This window comes from Vulpes lagopus, chromosome 12 (assembly GCF_018345385.1).
Source record: "Vulpes lagopus strain Blue_001 chromosome 12, ASM1834538v1, whole genome shotgun sequence".
Classification (NCBI taxonomy): Eukaryota; Metazoa; Chordata; class Mammalia; order Carnivora; family Canidae; genus Vulpes; species Vulpes lagopus.
In genome coordinates this window covers 66,900,770-66,923,286 of record NC_054835.1, presented here as the reverse complement: position 1 = coordinate 66,923,286, position 22,517 = coordinate 66,900,770, and the positions used below count along the sequence as shown (strand labels likewise).

At 42.5% G+C, this 22,517-nt stretch overlaps 1 protein-coding gene across 16 annotated transcripts in view; it reads right to left on the bottom strand.

The window, feature by feature from the left end:
- The window catches only part of DCUN1D4 (defective in cullin neddylation 1 domain containing 4), a 71,174-nt gene that overhangs the window by 29,290 nt on the left and 19,367 nt on the right, over positions 1-22,517 (bottom strand). For 7 of the 16 annotated variants that reach the window (XM_041724787.1, XM_041724790.1, XM_041724795.1 and 4 more), the window contains 4 exons: positions 21,358-21,428; positions 21,139-21,178; positions 11,928-12,042; positions 8,807-8,898 (listed from right to left, as the gene is read on the bottom strand). In XM_041724787.1, the coding sequence (XP_041580721.1) occupies positions 8,807-8,898; positions 11,928-12,042; positions 21,139-21,178; positions 21,358-21,428 (318 nt within the window). Of the gene's footprint in view, positions 1-8,806; positions 8,899-11,927; positions 12,043-14,643; positions 14,802-14,825; positions 14,841-20,272; positions 20,373-21,138; positions 21,179-21,357; positions 21,429-22,517 lie in introns of those variants that run through there. The other 9 variants (XM_041724785.1, XM_041724789.1, XM_041724801.1 and 6 more) reach the window with 4 other exon arrangements.

Genomic DNA, 22,517 nt, shown 5'->3' with positions numbered 1-22,517 from the left:
AGAAGTACCCTCTTCTCATCTGGTCTTCCTCCTACTTCTCTTTTGGCTCCTTAACATGTTCCTTTGCTTCTCCCCACTTGTTAAAGCTGATGCGCAGAACTCCAGCCTGAAGCCTCCCCTAGTCCATTCGCTACCCTCTCCCGAGCAAGTTTCATCGATGCTCCAGCTCCCGGGCCCATGCTTTTCCCCTTAGTTTGGGGCTGTCTAGCACGCCGCTGCCTGGCCGCCCGACCTCCTGTTTAACTGCCACAGCTAAACCCATCTTCCGCCCCCAGCCGCCTCCTGCATTTCACATTTTCAGCCACCACCTCACTGAGCGGATCATCCTTTCCCTCCTATATCGTCTCACTTGGTGGCACCACCAGAAACAGAACCCCGGGAGTCATCCTGGACTCTTCCTTCTCCTACACTTTCTACATTCGGCCACTTAGCAAATGCACTACCAGTTTTTCCTTCCAAATATTTCTTAACTGTACCTCTCCTGTGCCGGCCTGTTCAGGCTTTAGACTCACATTACCACAAGCAGGCTCCTCAGGACCTCCCCAGCTCCACAGCCCCGTACCCTCAGACCCATCCTGCACGCTACCACCTAAAGGAGCCATCCCAAACACAGAAGCCACGCTGGCTTAAAGGCCTTCAATGGCTCCCCACTACCTGGAGATAAAGTCCAACGTGTGGCATATCAAGTAAGGTTCCCCATGATCTAGTGCCTCCCTTCCTTTGCATCCTTCCAGTCTTTCCACCTCCACATCAAGTTTCTTGAAAATAAATCAACAAACAGTACTCAGCGAATAAAAGCCAAGACCCAGAAACACTTACCTGTGGTTTGCTCCGCACACACGTCCTGACACACCCAACACCAGATGTTCTTTGCGGCCTCAGCCTATCTTCCTCTCCCTTCCCCGTGTTAGCTGGCTGCCTCATTCAGTTTTTAAGACCGAGAGCAGACAGAGGGTCCTCCACTCCTCCCCACCCCCACCTGTGGAGGCTGGGAGGGCCAGTCCCCTGGGCCCCTAGCAATGCCAGGAGAGGTTCTCTCACATTTGGCACATCTGTGCTAGGTCCCAGCTCAGCCGTCTTTCCAAGTTCCTCAAAAGTTAAGAGCTATTGTGTTTCTCGTGTAACCTCAGCAGACCACCTGGCATGGAGTAGTTGCTTTTATAAAGTTTATTAAATGAATGAATGAATGCCAGCATACAGGAGTCACACTCTACAGTCTTTGCACAGGACATGCCTCTAGATCTGGCACACTCTGCAGAATCCACCATCTTCATGTGTCTCCATGTCATCCGGGCAACATTTACTAGACACTGTGTCCCCAGGAAGGGCGACAGAGCAGAGAAGTAATTCCTTTTTTTCTTTTTTGGGGGGAAGATTTTATTTTTTTAAGTAATCTCTACACCCAACATAGAGTTTGAACCCACAACCCCGAGATCAAGAGTCACATGCTTACTGAGCCAACCAGGAGCACTCCAGGAATAATTTCAACACAAAAGAATGATAAAGAGATGCTTGACTGGCACGGTCAGTAGAGCATGCAACTCTTGATCTCTGAGTTATGAGGCCACGCTCCACGTTGGATGTAGAGATTACTCAAAAAAAATAAAATCTTAAATAATAATAATAAACCACAATGAATGTATTAGGTGGTTGCCCTCAACAAGGAATGAATATTAAAATCACCTAGAGGGCTTGTCAGAAATTCTTAGCTCCCCTAAAGTCAAACTCGGCCCTTCCCTTATAGTGAGGCCATGGCAAATATTTTTTCTGCACGCTGTTATTTTCCTTTTGATCACAAATGTGCTGTTTTGTTACAAGATGTTTTGCTTCATATATCCAAATCTGTTACCCTTTTGTGGGATTTTCTTTTTTCTCCTTTTATTTTACATGTTTTTCTATGTATTCCTAATTCTTTTATCTTGATTACTAGGGGAAGGGAGCTATTCTTCAAACAAAAGTTTAAAAACTGAAATCTTTAAGTAATAAATACTTAAATATTAAGACAGTAATAAAAGTTACTATCCAAATAAAAGATTACTGTATTTTTAATTCAGTTATTTTTTTGCTACATTAATACATAAACATCATACAAGTTTTCATTTAAAAGTGAAAAAAATTAGAAAGCAAGTTTCCCTTCCAACCTCTCCCTACTCCTAGGAGACAATAATTTATTAAAAATGCCTTTAAGTAACCTTCCCAAAATAAATTGTTTATAGAATTCTATGTGCATGGAATAGGTACCTATTTATTTGCTGTTTCTGTTTGTCCATGAAATTCTCTGCGGCTTTCCGGGCATAATTTGATCATTTCATCTCCAACAAGTGACCATTTTTGCCTCCTCCTTTCCATTTATCCCCCATTCTTTCTACCTCTGTCTAACAGCACTGGCTCATTTCCAAAACAAAGGCAAATAAGTGGCACAAAGGTAAGCATCCTTATCTCCTTCTTCACTCAAATGAAAATACATTTACCCATCTGATCGACTGCTAGCTTTGGCTTTGAGAGTGCATATGCCGACGTGTGTGCAGTCATGGGTATGTTATACAAATGACACATGAATACACCCACAAAGGAAAATAAAATACTCAGACAAAAGTCAGGGCAAAATAGACTAAAGAGAAAAGCCGTTTTCTCCCTTTCCTTACCAATCGGGCACATCTCCTCTCAGACTTTTATGCTCATATACGTGCAAATATACAATGAAATCACTTTTAAGTTTGTTTCTCTACACACAAGGGTTCATGCTACACCTAAATCCTTCACCGAGCTTCTGTCACTGTGTATGCCTGGTGACCCCCTGGAGAGCACCCCCGCCACCACTGCCAGCGGAGGCGGCACTCATGAGGACCCTGTGCATGGCTCATCGTTCTTTACATCGTTCTGCTACTGTAAAGAATTTCGGCCATGAGATCAAAGAATAACTTCTCATAAGGAAATAGCCACATATTCCTATTTCGCTAAGTGGCTTTGTTTCTAAGAACAGACGTCTGTTTTTTTGGTATATACTGAGAGGATTCCTCGGGAGGTAGTTGCAGATCTGAAAACGTTACTTTATAATTCTGTTAAAATTCCTGCCGCTTTTGGTTTCCATTCCTCCTGATTTAAAAGCTGTTTTGCCATAACGTGTTCTTTGGCCTGGCGAGCCGCCCATCTTCCCCAGGCCTGTGCACAAGGCCTCGGCGGGTCCTGGCTTCCTCCCCACCCCGTCCGCCCTCCCACCTGGCCACTGACACTTCTCTCGCCAGCATGCATCCCAAAGGCGATGCTTCTCAGTTTGTCTGTTTGCTGCACTAGAAAATCAGCTGAGTGCACCCCAGGGCCTGGCACACAGCAAGTACCTCAAAGGAGGTTTGCCGAGGTATATGGTGCAGTGGTTAAGTTCGCCAGTGTTTTTTCCTTTCTTCCAGATTTTATGCAATGCCACTATCAGGTTACCTGTATATACTTGCATCTGGGTTTGGGGTTTTGTTTTTTGGTGTTTTTTTTTGAGATTTTATTTATTTATTTGAGAGAGAGAGAGAGCACAAGCAGGTGTGGGGAGGGACAGAGGGAGAAGGAGACACAGAGCCCGACATAGAACTCAATCCCAGGACCCTGGGATCATGACCTGAGCCGAAAGCAGACACTTAACCTACTGAGCCACCCAGGAGCCCCGCATCTATTGTTTTTAAACAGCAAGGTTTTAACCACATGACTTGCAGTAGCAGGACTCTGCCAAAAGTAGTATTTTATCCTAAAAATAGTAAACTATAGCTTGTTAACATTATGTAAAAGATACCCAAAATCCGGCTATCTAAAACAACTGTTCTCTTTTTGTGATTATCTCTCTCGTGCACACATTTAGATTCAGTTGTAATCACACTGTTGGGATTAGGATCGTATTTACACTAAATTTATCAATCCACTTGTAGAATTCAGCCATCTTAATTCTAACATTAAGAACTGAGAATTCTTAATTCTGAATATGCAACTGGATAACACAAGTTATCCAGTTATAAGGTTATAACTTATGGGTTATAAGTGAAGCATGAAGGAGATTATTTTAAAAAGTTGTATCTAAAATCGTTAAGTTGTGGAATGCCCTGCTAACAAGAGAGCGGAGATACATCTGGAAAGCAGATGTAGACATTAATCTAAAAAGAGTAGTTTCTCCCACTGTCCCAACCATTTTAGGCACTGCCCCTAAAAAATATATTTGACCTTTTGAATGATGACCCAGGGCCCTCACAGTGAAGTTTCCATAATGCCACCATGCTGCATCCCTGAGGCAAACAAGGCCACGCTGACCCCTACGGCTGTTTTTGCCCTCTGCTCCCTTACTGACAGGCCACTGGGTCACTGAGCACCTGCTCCTCCTGGTCCCTGATCTTACTGCGGTAAACCAAAACAGAAGCCTGTCCTAGAACTTAATCCAAAATAGAAACTAAGGGGCTTCCATTCAGGACCTAGGAGTATGTCTATGATCTGCTTGTGGGAGCTTCCCGATAACTCTGAATTCAGCGTTGGCATGTGCATATTTGGCTGAATTCCTTATTCTTAGATATATTTCAGAAAACGGAAATTATTAGGTAAATTTTTGATGCAAAACTGGTTCTTTTCAAGCTATTGGAAAGAAATGGGACTCCAGTTTCAGATGGAGGTTAAATAGCACTCGTCCACCTTCCTTTCTCAAGTCACAAAGACGTAAGGACCAAAGTCCAAAAGGGAGGAAACCTCTGACCACAGCGCCCGGGAGGAAGAGCCTCCAGTGGAGTGGGTTTCATTAATTACATGTCTGAGAATCAGAAATGGAGCTGATAGGGATATTAAAAGGGGAGAGGCTGCATCCCAGAATGTGTAAAGCAGTGCTGGGGTTAACAGGCCAGTGAGGAGCTGGGCTCAGGCTGCAGAAGCCCCGGGCAGCAGAGGGCAGGGCAAGAAGTGGAACCGAGAACTCTGGGTAGATGTTGGAAGAACAAAAGGGGCACCGCTATGAAACAACTCCACCACCAAGGCCTGTATGATCCACTCCAGATTAAAGTGCAGGGAGTCCACCCAAACCGGCTAGCTCTTTCCTAAGGACACAGAACTCAGCATGGGTGTTAAAGCCTTCCTCGTGCTAGCTAGCTCATCCCATAGCACAACCTGACAGTCACCCTGGTCATCTCACCATTCGTCTTTCTTGAATAATAATCTACAGCTCACATCCATGTGCTTGAGATCATTAAAAGTGAAAACTTTAATTGGGGCTCTGAATGATTCCCAATTTTAAGCCATTTTCCCTTATAAAATGAGAATGGTGGATAAAAATAGGGATAGCCATACGCACAAAACTTTTGCAAGGATGAACTGCAAGGAGCCATCTGACAGGGATCTCAAGGAACCTAAAGAATGTGGCTTAAACTTTATCCCAAATGTCACCGTCCTGAGCCAGAAGCAAGCATACAAGAAGGAAAACTGTAGCCTGTTCTCTTCTTAAAGGAAACAGAAGTGTCGTCATACCACGGAAAAATTATGTTTGCTTGTAAAGGAGGACACACACACACACAAATCAAAAGAGCTGTGCTCTGATGGTAGAAGTTAAGTGTACTTTTTGTCTGTTTAAAACGTCCTTTTCCTAACTCACTTCATAAAAATCACCATGAACCAAGATAAGAAAGCAAAAAACCTTCATAATCAAAGTGATACAAATATGAGAACACTCTTCATCCAGCACCCATCTATCAAACACCTGGCAGAGTGCCAACCACTTTTCTTAGGAATACAAAATGTCTTCAAGAGATTCATTTCTTCATAATGTAACATGTAAACACATATGTTCAAATACTATGTAAGCATTTGTATGAATGTCCATGCCCTGCAAACACAATCCAGCTCAAACCTGTTCAAATTACAAAGGAGAATTCATTAGAAAGATACTGAGGTGGTTAACAAAAAATCCAAAACCTCCAGGAATCAGCATCATGCCCTTTCAAGTCTACCACCCAAAGAGAAAGATACTCTTCTCCTAGCTTCAATCTGAAAATCTCAGGAAATGTTATCTGATTGGTCTGGCCTGAGTCATCTGCCAGCCCCATGGCACAACATCTGTGGCCAAAGGGGCCAGGCTCTTACCAGAAAATGGATAGGTACACAAAGATAAATGCAAAATGGATGAAAGATCTAAATGTGAGACAGAAATCCATCAAAATCCTAGAGGAGAACACAGGCAGCAACATCTTTGAACTTGGCCACAGCAACTTCTTGCAAGACACGTCTATAAAGGCAAGGGAAACAAAAAGCAATAATGAACTATTGGGACTTCATCAAGATAAAAAGCTCTGCACAGCAAAGGAAACAATCACCAAACTAAAAGGCAACCTACAGAATGGCAGAAGATATTCACAAATGACATATCAGATAAAGGGCTAGTATCCAAGATCTATAAAGAACTTATCAAACTCAACACCCAAAAACCAAACAATCTATTCAAGAAATGGGCAAAAGACATGAACAGACATTTCTCCAAAGAAGACCTACACATGGCCAACAAGCACAGGAAAAAATGCTCCACATCACTAATCATCACGGAAATACAAATCAAAATCACAATAATACCACTTTAGACCAGTGAGAATGGCTAAAATTAACAACACAGGAAACAATAAATGTTGGTGAGGATGTGGAGAAAGGGGAGCCCTCTTGCACTGTTGGTGGGAATGCAGGCTGGTACAGTCACTCTGGAAGACTACGTGGAGGTTCCTCAAGCAGTTAAAAATAGAGCTACCCTACGACCCAGCAATTGTACCACTAGGTATTCACCCGAAGAAACAGATGCAGTGGAACGCCAGAACACCTGAACCCCAATGTTCACAGCAGCAAGGTCCACAACAGCTGAACTGTGGGAGGAGCCACAACGTCCTTTGGCAGATGAACGGATCAAGAAGATGTAGTCTATACAGACAGTGGAATATTACTCAGCCATCAGAAAGGACGAGTACCCACCATTTGCTTCAATGTGGATGGAACTGGAGGGTATTACACTGAATGAAATAAGTCAATCAGAGAAAGACAATTATCATATGCTTTCATTCATATGTGGAATATAATAGTGAAAAGGACCAAAAGGGAAACTGAGTGGGGACAAAATTAGAGGAAGACAAACTATGAGAGACTCCTAACACATTCATATGTGGAATATAATAGTGAAAAGGACCAAAAGGGAAACTGAGTGGGGAAAAAAATTAGAGGAAGACAAACTATGAGAGACTCCTAACTCTGGGAAACAAAGGGTTGCAGAAGGGGGGGTGATGGGTAACTGGGTGACGGGCATTAAGGAGGATAAGTGATGTGATGAGCACTGAGTGTTATACTATATGCTGGCAATTTTAATTTTAATTAAAAAATAATCATTTTAAAAATCACCATAACATCCCCCCCCAAAAAATCACAATAATGAAAAAATTTGAAATATTGTGAAAATTGCTAAGACATGACACAGAGACACCAAGTAAGCAAATGCTGTCCGAAAAATGGTGTAGGAAGATTAGCTTCATGCAGGGCCACCCCAAATCATCAAGCTGTAAAAAACACAGTACCTGCAATGCTTAATAAAGTGAAGCACATCAAAACGAAAGACAAATAAAAAACAAAAACAAAAGAAACCTACACGTGCTGGGGGCGCTTGGTTGGTTCAGTTGGTGGAGTGCGCGACTCCTGATCTCAGGGTCATGAGTTCAAGCCCCACACTGGGTGGAGAGATTACTTAAAAATAAAATCTTAAAAAAAGAAAAAGAAAGAAAGAAAACGAAAAGGGTGAGGCAGGGAGGGGGGATCAGCAAGATCAGACCACAGGAGGCACCCTCGCTTTGACACCTAATGAAAGGGTAGGAGAACTAGTTATGAAAAATGTCCCGTAAAGTACAAAGAAGGCTATTAGACTAATTAAGGGGCTTCGAAGATGTACAACGAGGGCTGTCAGATGGAAAAGCAGAGAGAAAACACTCCAGGGGGAGGGATGGCAGTGAGTCAGGTCTTCCAACCTGTAGGTTGCAGGGAGTTTTCAACAAGAGGCGAAGCTGGAGGGGACTGCTAGGGAATCACATATACAATCTATTCAGTTTTCTTGTTTTTGTTTTGTTTTTTAAATAAGACAACGGGAGGCCTGTGAAACCTAGCTGGGAGCAGAGACAGATATGACAGGAAAATCGGTTTGCCAAGGGGCTGAAATTGTCAAATTTATAGGCTATGAAAAGGCCAGAAACACGGCAAAGAGGAAAGGGAGAGGAGCCTTTGGCTCAAACTTGTCTGGAAACACTCCTTTTCTTTTTGCACTGCACACAGCCACAGTGACAAACCACCCCTGGATTTCAGTATGATATTACCCAACCAGTTATTGTAAGTTGCAAAAACAGGACTGAATTTAAGACATTTTAAATGACAAAACAAACATTTTCTGCCAAATGATCTTTCAAAATAGACACTTAATATAAGAGATTCCATTGCACATAAGGGTTCAAAGCAGCAAAGCTTATTTTAACTTTGATGTACAAACCAAACAGTCACCCACTCCCAGCATTCTAAATAGGTTTCCTAGCAATCCCGAGTATTTCTCCCAAGTGCATTCATCTTTTCAGTTCCCTTCTAGTGTTCTGAATTCTTTGGCTTAGCTGCTGGCTATAAATAGGACATTTGGTGATTTGTTTCGACGATGTTCCCTCCCTCAAACAGGAAGAGACTGCACACAAACCACATCAGAAAAGTGCACATTTTTAAATCCTTTAATCCTCCCTGAGATAGTCCTTATTTTCACGAGGCTCAGTCTGAGATCATCTAAATGAGGACCTACCTGCATATTCGTAGAACCACTCTAAGCATCTCTTACTTGAAAAGGCTTCTTCTTCCGTCTTTATTCTGGTTGAATCATATTTCCTATACATGCTAGAAATCAAGAAAGGAGTCTGAAGTTATTTTAAAAGGCTGAGTTTCTTCTAAGTAGTAGATCGTTTTCATTCTTTCACCCAAACCAGACATCTATTCAGTATTTCCAGTTTATGTTCAACATTTTACTTCCTGCATTTGGAAGTTTTAGTTTTTGTAACTACAGGCAGACCCAAAACAGAACTGAACGGTAAATTCGCGATATAGGTCTTTGCTCTGATTAAGAAGTCCTCAGTTAAGAACTGATCTGATGTATTCCCCTCTGCCTCATGAGCCAGAATGACTACAGAATGATAGAGTGAGACACAGCCAGAAATGGCTATGGTGTCTTCTTCAAGGGCTGACCCTAGAACTCACTCACAGGACATGGCTCTGCATTAAATTCTCCGGACTTTCATGTCTTATGAGTCAGGGTGGGCACAGAACACAGTCTAAAGAAGAACCTGTCAGTATTAGGTCAAGGGAACATTAAGCAAATAAAAAGAAACTCTAAATTATGCACAAGCCTCCGGGGGGGGGGGGGGGGAACCTCAGGACAGAGAGGTGCAGAGAAACCCTGGCTTCCACCAGCTCCCCCATAATGCCCCACTACGGTGGAAACACCCAGCATGAGCTGGAGGACAGAGTCAGGAAGCCCGGTGGCCTCCTCCTGCCAACAGTGTGACTTTCTGCAGGAATTCTTTATTTCACAATGACCTGGGGCTAAGAACCAAGATTTTCCCTACCTGGGGAGGGGAGAAATGGCAGGATCTTTAAAATAGTCATTTTAATAGAAAAATTTTGAGTATATACTTTTTCTTTCCCTCATTTATATATAAATTGCCTCAATAGGTGTGGTGTATAGATATTTATGATTATTTACGAATACAGTTTTAATTTATATATTATATGTTGCAAAGATCATACATAATTACTTTTTAGTAAGTTTTTAGTCATGACCTAGACATTCACCCGAGTATCTATCTATACCTCTGATTAGAGATTCGGGTTTTAATAGTGAACACGGCTAGAGAGTATTAAGATACTGAAACTGCAAACCACTCATTTTGTATTTCTTCTACAAGAGGCAGCCATGGTACCCAGAAAAAACAGTGGGTACCGGCCAAGGGTTCAAACATACAGGTTCCAATCTTGGGCCTAGACATTCTCAACTCACAGGATATAACTGGTCAACAATACAGAGACCTACATACGACACTGCAATATTTGAATTGCCTAAAAATACTCTACATAAAAAAAGGACAATTGAATAGCACTCAGTAGATAAAAGAAAAATACTGACACATGCTTATTACATGGATGAACCTCAAAAACATCATGCTAAGTGAAAGAAGCATGACACAAAAAGACCACTCCACGTGAAATGTCCAGAAAAGGCAAACCTGTAGATGGAAGCTGGACTGGTGGTTGTGGGGGGCTTGGGGGTGGGAACAAGGGGTGACTGTGAATGGCATCAGGGATCTCATTGGGGGGAAAGGGGGCGGAGACGTTCTAAACCTGGTTTGTAGGGGGATCCCTGGGTGGCGCAGCGGTTTGGCGCCTGCCTTTGGCCCAGGGTGAGACCCGGGATCAAGTCCCACGTCGGGCTCCCGGTGCATGGAGCCTGCTTCTCCCTCTGCCTGTGTCTCTGCCTCTCTCTCTCTCTCTCTCTCTCTCTCTCTGTGACTATCATAAATAAATTTAAAAAATTAAAAAAAAAAAAAAAACCTGGTTTGTAGTGATGGTCACCTAACTTTTAACTATTTAGTAAAAATCACTGAATTGTATACTTAACGTATATGGTATGTAAATAAATATGGTAAATAAATAAAATTGTTTTTTTAAAAAGCCCAAGAAAGAAACTCAGCTAAAGCTATAGACCCCTATCCCTCTGGTGGCCAATGAAATGCTATCAGTAAGGGTATTTCACACCCTTCTGCAACATAGCTACTAGTTTTTAAACTAGCTTTTTCACACTAAATTGTATCAGACTGTGGTGAGAAAGAACAAGCGCCACATATTAGAGTCACAAAATGCTGTGTGGTGATTAGAATTCAACAGTTCCATGACAATAACATCTACACTACCAAAGAAGTATTAAGTGACCTGGCTTCCCAAAGCTATTGAAAATCACTAGACATTGCTGGGGATGGTCTTCTCAGTCACTGCTATCTTCCTATAGATCGTATTTTCTACTCATCTGGGATATGAAGAGTTGACACCACTTTCATATTGTCGGAGTCCATCTTATCCTTCCAACCTAGCTGGGGCAGATGAGGTATCACAGCAAGAAAGAAACAGAAAAATCTTATCTCATCCCTTTGATTTTTAGATGTGAATATTCAGGCCCATTAGTGAGGTAACCTACAGAGCCAGGATGGAGGAAAATGGAAAAAAGGCAGAAAAGATTGAAGTTTACGACGACTGTTTATTGTTAAAAAAAAAAGAGAGAGAGAGAGAGAGAGAGAGAGAGAGAGAAAAGAAAAAATGACTCATGAAAATCAAGGTGATCTAATAAAGATGCCTAAAATAAATAAGTCAAATGACTTTTAGGGTCACCAAAATTAAGCAGTTCCCTTGTCTGAAAGAGAAGTGGTTTACACAGTCTCCTTTTTCACCGTTTCTAGCAAAGTCTCACTCATCTGAGCCTCAAGCTCTGCTCGGCTAACACTCCAAGCAGGCTGAGAGCGTCCAGCTGCCACGGTGCTCCCCAGCCTCTCGGCCCAGGTCCCCTGAGGAAGCAAGAACTTGGCCCTGTGGTTGTGTGTGGTGAGACCCTCGTAGAGAACAGATACGTACCGACCCCGTGGTCCTCAACAGGCACAGACGACAAGCCCTTAAAAGGAAAGAAAGAAACTCTACACCAGTTTTGGTGGATCAACGGACTGAGAGAAAACTTTAATTTCTAAGAACTCGACTTACCTAATTTGGTTTTTGTTTTATAAACCCACACGTAAAAGGAACATCACAAGGTAACTACACTTTGAAAATGTTAATTCAAATTCTTTGATACACGTCACCGAGTTTGATCTACTATCTCTGCGACATACCCATCGTGTCTACTTTTCTTGGCAGATAAGTCATCTCCGGAGGCAGGTCTCCTCTTTTTCCTCGGCGGCATCACTTTACTAAAGCAGTCTGAAGAGCTGCAAGACCGCAGGCTTCCTGGGGACAGAGAGCCACGGGGCACAACGGCAGGGTTAGCCACAGCCCAGCATTCCCAGAGCATCCCACCCGCCAAATTAAAAAATGTTCGTGGCGTGTAGTGTAAAGGGGTTGGATGGTCTCTGTAATGTTCTAAGGTGGAAAAAAAAAAAGGGTGTTTAGTTCCTCTTTAAGAAAATGTTACAGTCAAGAAATAAACCTTGCAACGACACAACTAAGTTAATACTCTCCCCACCAAAACCACATGAGAAACGAAAGTAATCACAATTTCCATTTACTCTCCAAAAACACTAATATAAATCATCAGGGCTTCCAGTGTCTTTTACGTGGCAATGTTCCTTCCAAAGGAACCGCACCGCTATCTCCTTTGTGTATGTCATCAGGCAAGGCCAGGTCAGCCAGTCACCTTGACTCTAAAATACAAACAAGCACATCAGCCCCAATACTCCTCTCTAAGTTGAGGGATATCTGATCTTAAAAAACAAAACAACAACAAAAACAGGATTTAGATTTTTTGCACAGCAGTCTGCTATGATCTTGAACAAAATTTCCATAATAATTTTTCATCCATTTCTGCCACTTTCCGCCAGGATTTTCAGAAGGGTGACTTTCATTGGGTAAAAGATGTTCACGTGTAGTAACAACCAACAATCCCAGCAAGGAGCACTTACAGAGACCTCCCTGGGAGCCAGGCCCCGTTCCCAACACTTACACCATGTCGTCACTTGTTAACCTCCTACCAGGCTTACGGAAAGAGAAGCATCGGGACTGCTTATGCCGATGAGAGAATAGGGGCAGGGCAGGGAGAGGTTAGGCAAAACTTTAATTCAAACCCAGGTAGTCCCTGCTTCCGATGGTCTAAGACCCTTACAAATTACGAAACAATTATAAGATAATTAAAATGTGCCCATCCTGGCACAGGCGCTATCACATATGCCATTTGGGTCCCACAATAACCCTGAAAGCCAGGCAGGACAGGGATAATTATCTGTACGTGACAGATGGGGAAAACCAAAGCCTGGGCATCCAAGTGATTTTCCAAAGGCCCCCAAAGTGTCTAGGGACGAATTCTGGGCCCCCGTCTCTCTCCTCCTTCCAGCAGCCTGTTTCCGGAAGGCCCTGGGCTCTCAGGGAGTCAGGGAACGAGAGAGCAAAAGGGTGCTGGTGCCTGAACGATCCGCATTCAATGCAACAGCTCTAGCCCTTCACCCAACTAGGGGGCTTGGTCGGTCACCGACCGGGTCTGGTTCATCATTTAAAGAGTAAGAACTGGGATACCTCCTTCTCAGGGTTTTTTTTGTAAGATTTTATTTATTTACTCATGAGACACACACAGAGAGAGGCCGAGACCCAGGTAGAGGAGAGCAGGCTCCCTGCGGGGAGCCCGAGGTGGTACTTGATCCCAGGACCCCGGGGGTCACACCCTCCACCACTTATGTGTCCCCTGCTCAGGAGTTTTATGGAGACAAACACCCCATAAGAGCTTGGGCGCCGAGCCCTGCGTGAGGACCGACGCCGGGGATGGGGAGGAGGCAGGGTGCAGCCAGGGCCAGGCCGGACCCCACGGTGGTGGCATCCCCACGCTGCTGGGCCGAGAGCCAGGGGAGGAGGGCCGGGGAGGGCGGCAAGCGGCAGCGGATGGTGACAGAGCAGTCAGTAGCTCACGGTCAGGACCCCGGGAAGGGCCACCATCAGATGCCCGAGGCGACCGACAAACTTCAGGAGCCAGGAACGTGCAGCCGCACCTTTCGGGCCACAGACCAGGGCCAAAGCCCGACCCGGGCAGGTGCCCCGCACCGCGTAACGGTGCCCGCGCCCCCACCGTCCCGCCTCCCCCCTCAGCACAGAAGCGACCCTCGGCCGCCCCTCTCCAGGTCCCCACCAGGCCCCGTCCTGCCGAGGATGGGAGACATGGGCCCATGGCACCCGCAGCCCCATGGCGGCAGCAGTGACCAGGAGAGGAAGGGGGGTAAGTGCTGCCCACACCACACGCGCCCCATCTTCCCTGCAAAACGGTCCTGTTCAGGGGACCCCTGGGGGGCTCAGCGGTTTAGCACCTGCCTTCGGCCCAGGGTGTGATCCTGGGGTCCCGAGATCGAGTCCCACGTCGGGATCCCTGCGTGGAGCCTGTTTCTCCCTCTGCCTGTGTCTCTGCCTCTCTGTGTCTCTCATGGATAAATAGATAAATCTTAAAAAAAAAAAAAAAAAAAGAAAAATGGGCCTGTTTATAAACAACCCTAAAGCATACAAAAAGGTCCAAAGAGTGTCAGAGTGACTCAAGCTTTTGGAAAAAAAAAAAAAGATTCTTGTCCCTGGATGCTGGGGGTGGGGTATGCACGATGCAGCAGTAGGGCCCCCGGCCGGCAGGCCCCCCGCCCCGTCCACGATTAGACCAGGTGCCGGCGAGGACGTGGGACCCGGGAGCCCTTGCGCACTGCGGGTGGGAGCCCAAACTGGTGCAGCCACCCTGGAAGACCGTACGGGGGTGCCTCAAAAAAAATGGAAACTGGTGATACCCGATGATCCAGTAAACCCAAGGAGGACAAAAACACGAACTGGGAAATAATATTTGCTTTCCTACGTGTGTTCGGCGTTACTTACAACAGCCAATAGGGAAGCAACCTAAGCGGCCGTCAACGGACGAATGGATAAAGATGCGGTGCATACACCTCGTGGAGTATTAGCCACGAAAAACAATGAGGTCTTGCCATTTGCAACAACATGGAGGGAACTGGAGAGTATTATACTAAGTGAAGTCAGAAAAAGACACCATATGATTTTACCTATATGTGTAGAACCTAAAAAACACAAATGAAAAAAAAAATAGGAGAAAGGAATTAAGAGGATAAATGAGTCACAGGGATAAAGTATAGCCCAGTCAGCAGTACTGTAATAACTCCATATGGTGTGAGAGGGTAACTACACTTACCCTGGTGAACACTGTGTAACGCACAGAAATGTCAAATCAGTATGTCGTACACTTGAAACTAACAGAACACTGATGTCAACTATAATTTAAGAGAGAGGAGGGAAGGAGGAAAGAGTGGTCTGTCTTAAACCCCAAAGCTCACTTTGCCCTCCTTGGGTTTGTATGCATGAGGAACAGTCGGGGGCTCCTGGGTGGCAGAGGCGATTAAGCATCCAACTCTTGCTTTTAGCTGAGGTCATGACCTCAGGGTCGTGAGATCAAGCCCCACATCAGGCTCTGGGCTGGGCAGATGCTCTCCCTCTCCCCTGCCCCTCCCTGCCCCCTTGCACACCGCTCACTCTCACTCTTAAACAACAACAGCAACAACAAAAAAGGTCATTTCCTTCCAGTACTGGCCATGGCTTGGCTCTGAGCACCTCGTGTGGCAATAACCATTCCCTTACGCCAGTGTTTGCAGAACATGGAGGAAAATGCACTATCTCCTCAGCGCATCGAACAATGCACACACTAAGATCATGTCTTCACCAATATTTGCCCATAAAGGTTAATCCGCTAGCTCCTCTCCTATCTGCTTCCTCGGAGGCAAACTGGTGTGATGCCTGGCTTCACTGAGTCCTACACACCAAGAGTATCATATTTTTGGTAAACGTACATGCATCATCAATTAACTAACTTTTTCAACTTTCCTTATTTTCTTCCTTATTGACCCATGTTTTCTGTGAAAAGTTTCACAAATCATTTTTTCTTGTGTTTGTGTAAAATGCACTCAATACTTGAGCCCAAATTTGGCATTTTTTAATGTTTTAAAATTTTTTATCTTCTAAGAACCATGGTTTTTGCTTAGATTTTCCTCTGCTCCAGTGATCAGCATAAGCGAGTAGCTATTAGGGGGCCATCTTTTGCAAAAAAAAAAGTCTGCTCACCTTCCTGGTGCCCACCAGAGTTCAGGCATTCACTGGCTCACTGACCCTTTCACCCCTGCCTCAGAGGAAAGATGTGTCCAACTCATCCCCCAGGGAAGATACAAAGGACTACACGGCCTAACTCCAGAGGCAGAAGCCTAGAACCCACAATGACAGAGAGGAGTTTCAGGCTACCTAAAAAGCAATTTTTTAATATTGAGGCAAATAAGTTTACTTAAAATACTTTGCCAACATGAATCAAGTCAATAAAATATACAGAGGACACAACTCAAGACTAATATGCCCCAAACCTGGTCCCCTTCTCCCTAGGATAGCTCCAGGGATCCTTCCTGAGTGAGAGCAACAGCTAGAGATTTTAAGTGCACATACGTAGGTACACGTTGGTCTGCAGGACCCCATCTGGTTCACCTGTGCATACACAGCAGCTAATACAGTACCTTAGTACAATAATAGTAAGATCCATACATTATTGAAAATCCTACAGGAGACTCTCAATAAGTATTGTGTTCCTGAAACATGTGTAAATCAAATTCTACTTGAAAAGTCAGTATATTTCCTCAGTATCTTCTCAGATATTTAAATTACCTATGCATAGATAAAGTATCATTTCAGATTTTCTTCCTGTCAGTAAAATAAGCACTTGATTTTAGGTCTCCTGGCAAGCAGGATTTTCTTAAACAAAAATATTTGGGAATGTTGGCTTCTTAAAATAACCTTGTGATAAGCCTTTTTATAATAAAAATTATATTCATTTAAATGAATGTTTTACAAATTTGTATTTAGTTGTATCATTAGATTTAAATTTAGGCTTTACTAGCTCAGAACTTATATCACTTCATCTACTACAACTCAACTTTATCTCTAAACTAAAAGAACAATTTATGAAAATGTTTGCCTCCTAAAAGTATCTACTTAAGTACAATCAATCTGACATTACAGATCGAGGCAAAATATTAAGGCCGACACTTTGAAGAATAACTCTGAAGCACTTCCAAAGTTATCCTCACAAATCTGAGTGGCATTATTAGGTCCCAATTCCACAGATGAGAAAATGGCCGATAAAGCTGAGCCCCCAAAAGTTCCTAGATTAATAAATACTTAACAAAGATAAACAAATTCCAATAGATGCATTTTAAGAAACTCAAATTCAGTTGAAATGATGCAAGTTTTTATTCTCTGACAATCACCTAAGCAAAAGGCGTGATGAAAAAGATTTTAAAGATCCATCTTACATCATGAAAAATATTTGGCAGATACACATGAAAGAAGAAAAAGCCTTTTGATAATAATAATAAAGTAGGAAGAGGAGGAGAAGAATCTCAACTAGTAATCCCGATAACTCACACTCCTTAATATTATTTTGATGTTCTGGTGTTCAGATGAACAGTCTGAAATCCACCCCAATGCTGGGGTGTGTATACATGGTCCTTAAGGAGGCCATAAAAATTGCTCATATTTTTTACCCAAGGGTTATAATTTGAGTTCAGGTTCACTTCTTTTTGGTTTAGCGCTAAAAGAACTTCAGATCGGGCAGCTCGGGTGGCTCAGCAGTTTAGCGCCACCTTCGGCCCAGGGCATGAGCCTGGGGACCCAGGGTCAAGTCCAACGTCAGGCTCCCCGCATGGAGCCTGCTTCTCCCTCTGCCTGTGTCTCTGCCTCTCTCTCTCTCCTCTCTGTGTATTCTCATGAATAAATAAAATTAAAAAAAAAAAAAAAAAAGAACTTCAGATCACTAAAGTAGATCTAAAATAGTTCTAAAGTGATCAAGCTGCTAAAGAGAACAAGTGAAATATTCTGTTAACTGCCTATATTTTCAAATAAATCAAGTAGTCAGTGAATTCTTCCCACATTAAACAACTAAAAATACTGCCAACGTCTTTCAGCATATTTATTTTAATATTTGGTCTCACAAAATCTATTTCAAAGAGCAAATCGAACTCATCTCGATCAGACTAAAGGCCCTTTAGTGACTACCCAGCTTTGTTTTGACAATAATTCAATTAAACCTGTTATTTTTAATAAACAGTATCTAAGTAGGTGTTCCAATGCCTTTTCTTTTTTAATCTTTTTGTTTTGGGGGCTCAAGAGATCTAAAATTAGAGAATTTGTCTGATTTTTCCTGTAAGTGTCAATGCACGTTCTGATACAAAAATCTCACTAACTTTTTGTTTGAGTTTGTTGTATCATAACCTTGTTTCACTTAATAACATTTTACACGGTTCCTTCTGCTGCTTCAGTACTTATCTAGCTATTTCACCTCACTATTCACTGAACAATGTCACAAAGGCATAGTGATTGCAGTTGATAAATAAATCACATTTGAAAACATCTTTCCAGTACCTAATATTTTCTTTCATTTCCTTGAACAGATCATTGAACTACTTGCCTGCTTGAGTGAAACTGTTAACGTCTAAATGTGCAATTTTTATCCTATTTAAGAAAAAACTTTTTTCCATTCCTTTCTCTCTAAATACTCATTTCTGAAATCTAGCATCTTTTTCCTTACTCATTTTTTTTTCCCTCTCCATTTGGCTTTTTTTATATTCATTCCCTGTAATTTAGATTTGGGGCTACTTGTCCAAGATTAACTCTCTCTCTCTCTCTCTTTTTTTTTTTGGTAGGAGAAAGACTGAGAGCACCAAAGAAAAGTGTTAGAAGAGACACAGCAGGAAGACAGCAGCCTCTCTCACACTTGGGTTTGGCTCTTCCACATAATTTCTTACAGATACTGCTGAGGCCACAGCTGGGCCGAAGATTCAAAGCAGCATTAGGGTGATGAATGTTCTCAGATCGCTAAACATCATGGATTTTATGTTGTTCAAGTTCTTAAAGCATACTCTGTCAAGTATGGTCCTCACAGGTGATGCTACAACCAAATGGGGAAATGTTAGAGAAAGAGATATTCTAAGAAATGACTAACGCTAATTGCCACCAACCGGCATATACAAGGGACCAGGCACTGCACCAGCATGTTACACACCAAACAGCACACACAGGCACTGTCCCCAAGGGTGAAAAGAGGAGGCATGAGGCCAAATACATTTTCTACTTTCATTTTCTTAATTACAGGTTCCAGTTATTAAATCACCACATTTGGGTTAAATATTTAGATATAACATTACTATAGTAACAATATTCATTTGAATCCAAAGTTCAAAGTTAACTACACAACGTAAAGATTCAGAACTTAGATGTTTTACTACCTCAGCTAAAGAAGAGACAAGACAACCTCAAGGCTGTACCAACACAACATTCAGTTTTAAATCAAGACTGCAAATCCTCAGAGCCCACCAACGTTCTGGTTCAGAACTGGAGACGAATGTGCTTTAATTCTGAACTATTAAAAGCAGCCCTGAAAATTTTATTTCAGCATTATTGGTAGCAGCCAAGTTAAACACACTTAAATGCATATCAGTAGGAGGCTGCAGATATGATATACCCATGAACTTGAAAAATGCGGAGACTTTAAAATATAAAGCAGATGCTTTATAAATGTGCTACTATAAAAAGATCAAGATACACAGAGTGACAAATACAAGAGGCACATATAAACATATACTTTTGTGGGAGGAATATCCCCATCGGCAGGGAAACAAACGTAAGAATAAAAGAGTTACCTCTACAGAATCAAATGTGGAGTACTGGTGGGGTGGGGAAGCTGGGGGTAATAAATTGGAACAGAAATTTTCATTTTTTATTTTATACCTTTCCGACATTTCTTTTAAAACCATGTGCATACACTGTTTTCAAAATGTATTAAGTAAATTGTTTTTGATTGTCCTTGAGTTGATTCACTGACACAGAAAGATCAGGTGAAGGGAGCCCTCTGTGGCCTGGCCTTCTGGAACACTCCGGGCACAGACTCTGCCCCCCCCCCCCCACCGCCCCCTTTTCTCACTCCTTACCCTGGAAGGAGGAGTGTCTGATCTAATTAGTGATCCAGGGAGAAGGAGCTGAGCAGAAGGGCCCACAGCCCTTCCTGAACTCCCTTTCAGACTGGCCGGCCAGCAGCAGCTCAGACTCCTCCGCCGGAGGGCGGACAGCAGTGTGCTGGCCTGTGCATACCTCATCGTGGCAGTGACTAGATGTAGGGCTGTCTAATTCAGGTGAATACAGGAAAGCCTCCGCATTCTTGCTATACATCTAGGCTGTGTTTTCCAACAAAACTGTTACTTCGATCTCCATCTTGCATCTAATTTTCAACTGATTCTGAACCAATCTAGAGGAGAGGGTGAGACAGCTCTAAATCCCCCAAGCCCCAAGATATACCATTAAATGAAAAAACAAAGATGCTGTGTAATATGTACAGCATGATCTCACCGATGCTGAATTTCTAAAAGTACTATAAAACGGAAAGAACGGACATGAAACAGCATACCGGGGGAAGGCTGGATGGTAGAGGAGGAGGACTGTCACTTTTTACTCCATTCACTTTTGTCCTGGTCAAAATTCACCAGCAAGCACGTATTCCTGTATCACTGCAGTAATTTTCAAAACCCTTTAAATATATTTTAATAATTTTTGCTGGAAGACGTAATAACCACAGATCAAGCACACATTTCTGAACTTCACAGGATTGTCAACAGTTTAGACAAGTGGTTCTCAAAGTGTGGTCTCCTGCGCAGCTGCTGCATCGGCATCATGTGAGAGCTTGTTAGAAATGCAAACTCTGGGGCCCCAGCCCAAGTCTACAGAATCAGAGACTCTGGGGGTGGAGCCCAGCAATCTGTTTTAACAAGCCCTCCCCAGCTGATTATAGGCTAGCTGAAGTTGAAGAACCACAGGACTAGAGAACGGTTTATAATAATTGTTTCAATTTTCCAATTCCTAAATCCCTAAGACCTACACAACAGATACATGCACTCCCCTACCCACTTATCAAATCATGTTTCATCTCAATCCAGCAAGCATTTGTGGAATACCTTTCAAACTGCACGACTGGAGTTTTTAGTGTAAACTAAAATACTTTAGTGAAGAAACAGTACCATGAGACTGCTAGGGAATATTCCCAGCCAATGTAAAGGGACTGAAGTACTCTGACATAAACCAGGGCCCCACGACAGAGACACGCCACCGCGAAGGAGCTAGAACATGGCTTCCTTCCTACACCCTGAAAAACATCCTCAACCAAGTAACAACTTGTTGGTGTATTACAACACAGATCACTCTCAGCTAGTACTTCTCCTTCATAACTTTCTATTACAAAGCTTATTTAAAAGTAAGTAGTGTAAGCATTAAAGATACCTGTTGGGTGATCGTCTTGGCCAACGTCTTCTGTTAGATTCTGCAAGAAATGGGTTCATTAATACCAAGAAATCACGTACCATATAGCAAGTTTTAAGATTCGTCAACATTTCCATAAACAGACGATATCTTAGTATCTGTGATCTAAACTTCTACCAAATACACTTAAAACAACTACTTTAAACGGCTGGTAGTTTTGTCTTTAAAAGGATGACTTACTAGCTTATTAAGAGTGTGGTAGATCTTATGAATATTTGCCAGTGTTGAGAGATGAGAGTTCAGCTGGAAGTCTTTAAAAGAAAAAGAAGAAAATTCAGTGTCATTTATTTCCCATGCTGCCAGAAGACTGTAAAAGAAGAAAACTCAGAAGTGAAGAAAAACAAGTGTTTTGCTACCATTGAATAGTATCTCCATTAATTTGACACCTATTAAATGAAATACAACATGCAACTACTGACCTCTTAGAAATAAAGTCTGGCAATAAAAGTTAAATTCCCAACCCGAATGTTTAAGTTCATGAAACTTTCATGGGAACCATAAGGCAAAACAAAAATCCCTCAGTAGTTGTAAAATCCTACCAGCAATGAACCTGAACATAAGAGAAAAATGTCAATAACGTCAGCAAATTAAACAAGTCACACAAATAGAAGAAAGATCTCAAAAGAAACGTGTTCACTTTCTCTTTCTCTTTCCCTTTCCCTTTCTCTTCCCCAGAATTACTAATACAGTATCAAATCAAGCTCCTGGCAAGAAAAGAATAGAAAAGCATCTCAACCATTTGGCATTTCTTGCAATATATTTATTTTGTTGGCTCTTATACAAGAGAGCGAGCAAAAATGGAACCTAAGTCCCTCCCCTCCCATCAAGCAAACACAGACAAATCAAAGGATTACACTGCAAGCTGAGTCCACGAGCCCAGAGCCCAGTGATGGAGTCTATAGTTACTTGCATTGCAATATTAAAAAGTGCCACAAACCCAGGAACACAGAAGCAGAAAATCATGCTCATAAACCTGTCCAAATCAAAGAACGTATCCCCCATCATCCCTAATAATTTCAGGATTACATGCTAAATCATACACACATCTTAGAATCCTACACAACATAAAACTCTCAACTGTTAGGCTTTTGCATCTCTAATTTCCAACATTTCTTACGGCCTGCATGCGTGTTAGGCTACATAAATGGAAGTTAAAATTTTACAAATAATTTTATATCTGAATAAACAAGTATTTTTGTAAAATATCAAGATTTACACTAGGCTCCTTTTCTTTACTATCATAAAGATTAGTCTGAAAGTAACCTTGAAAAGATACTGTAACTCCCTGAGTTAGGCCATTCTGATAAAAAAAGAGAAAAAAAAAGTTGCCTTTCACTGGA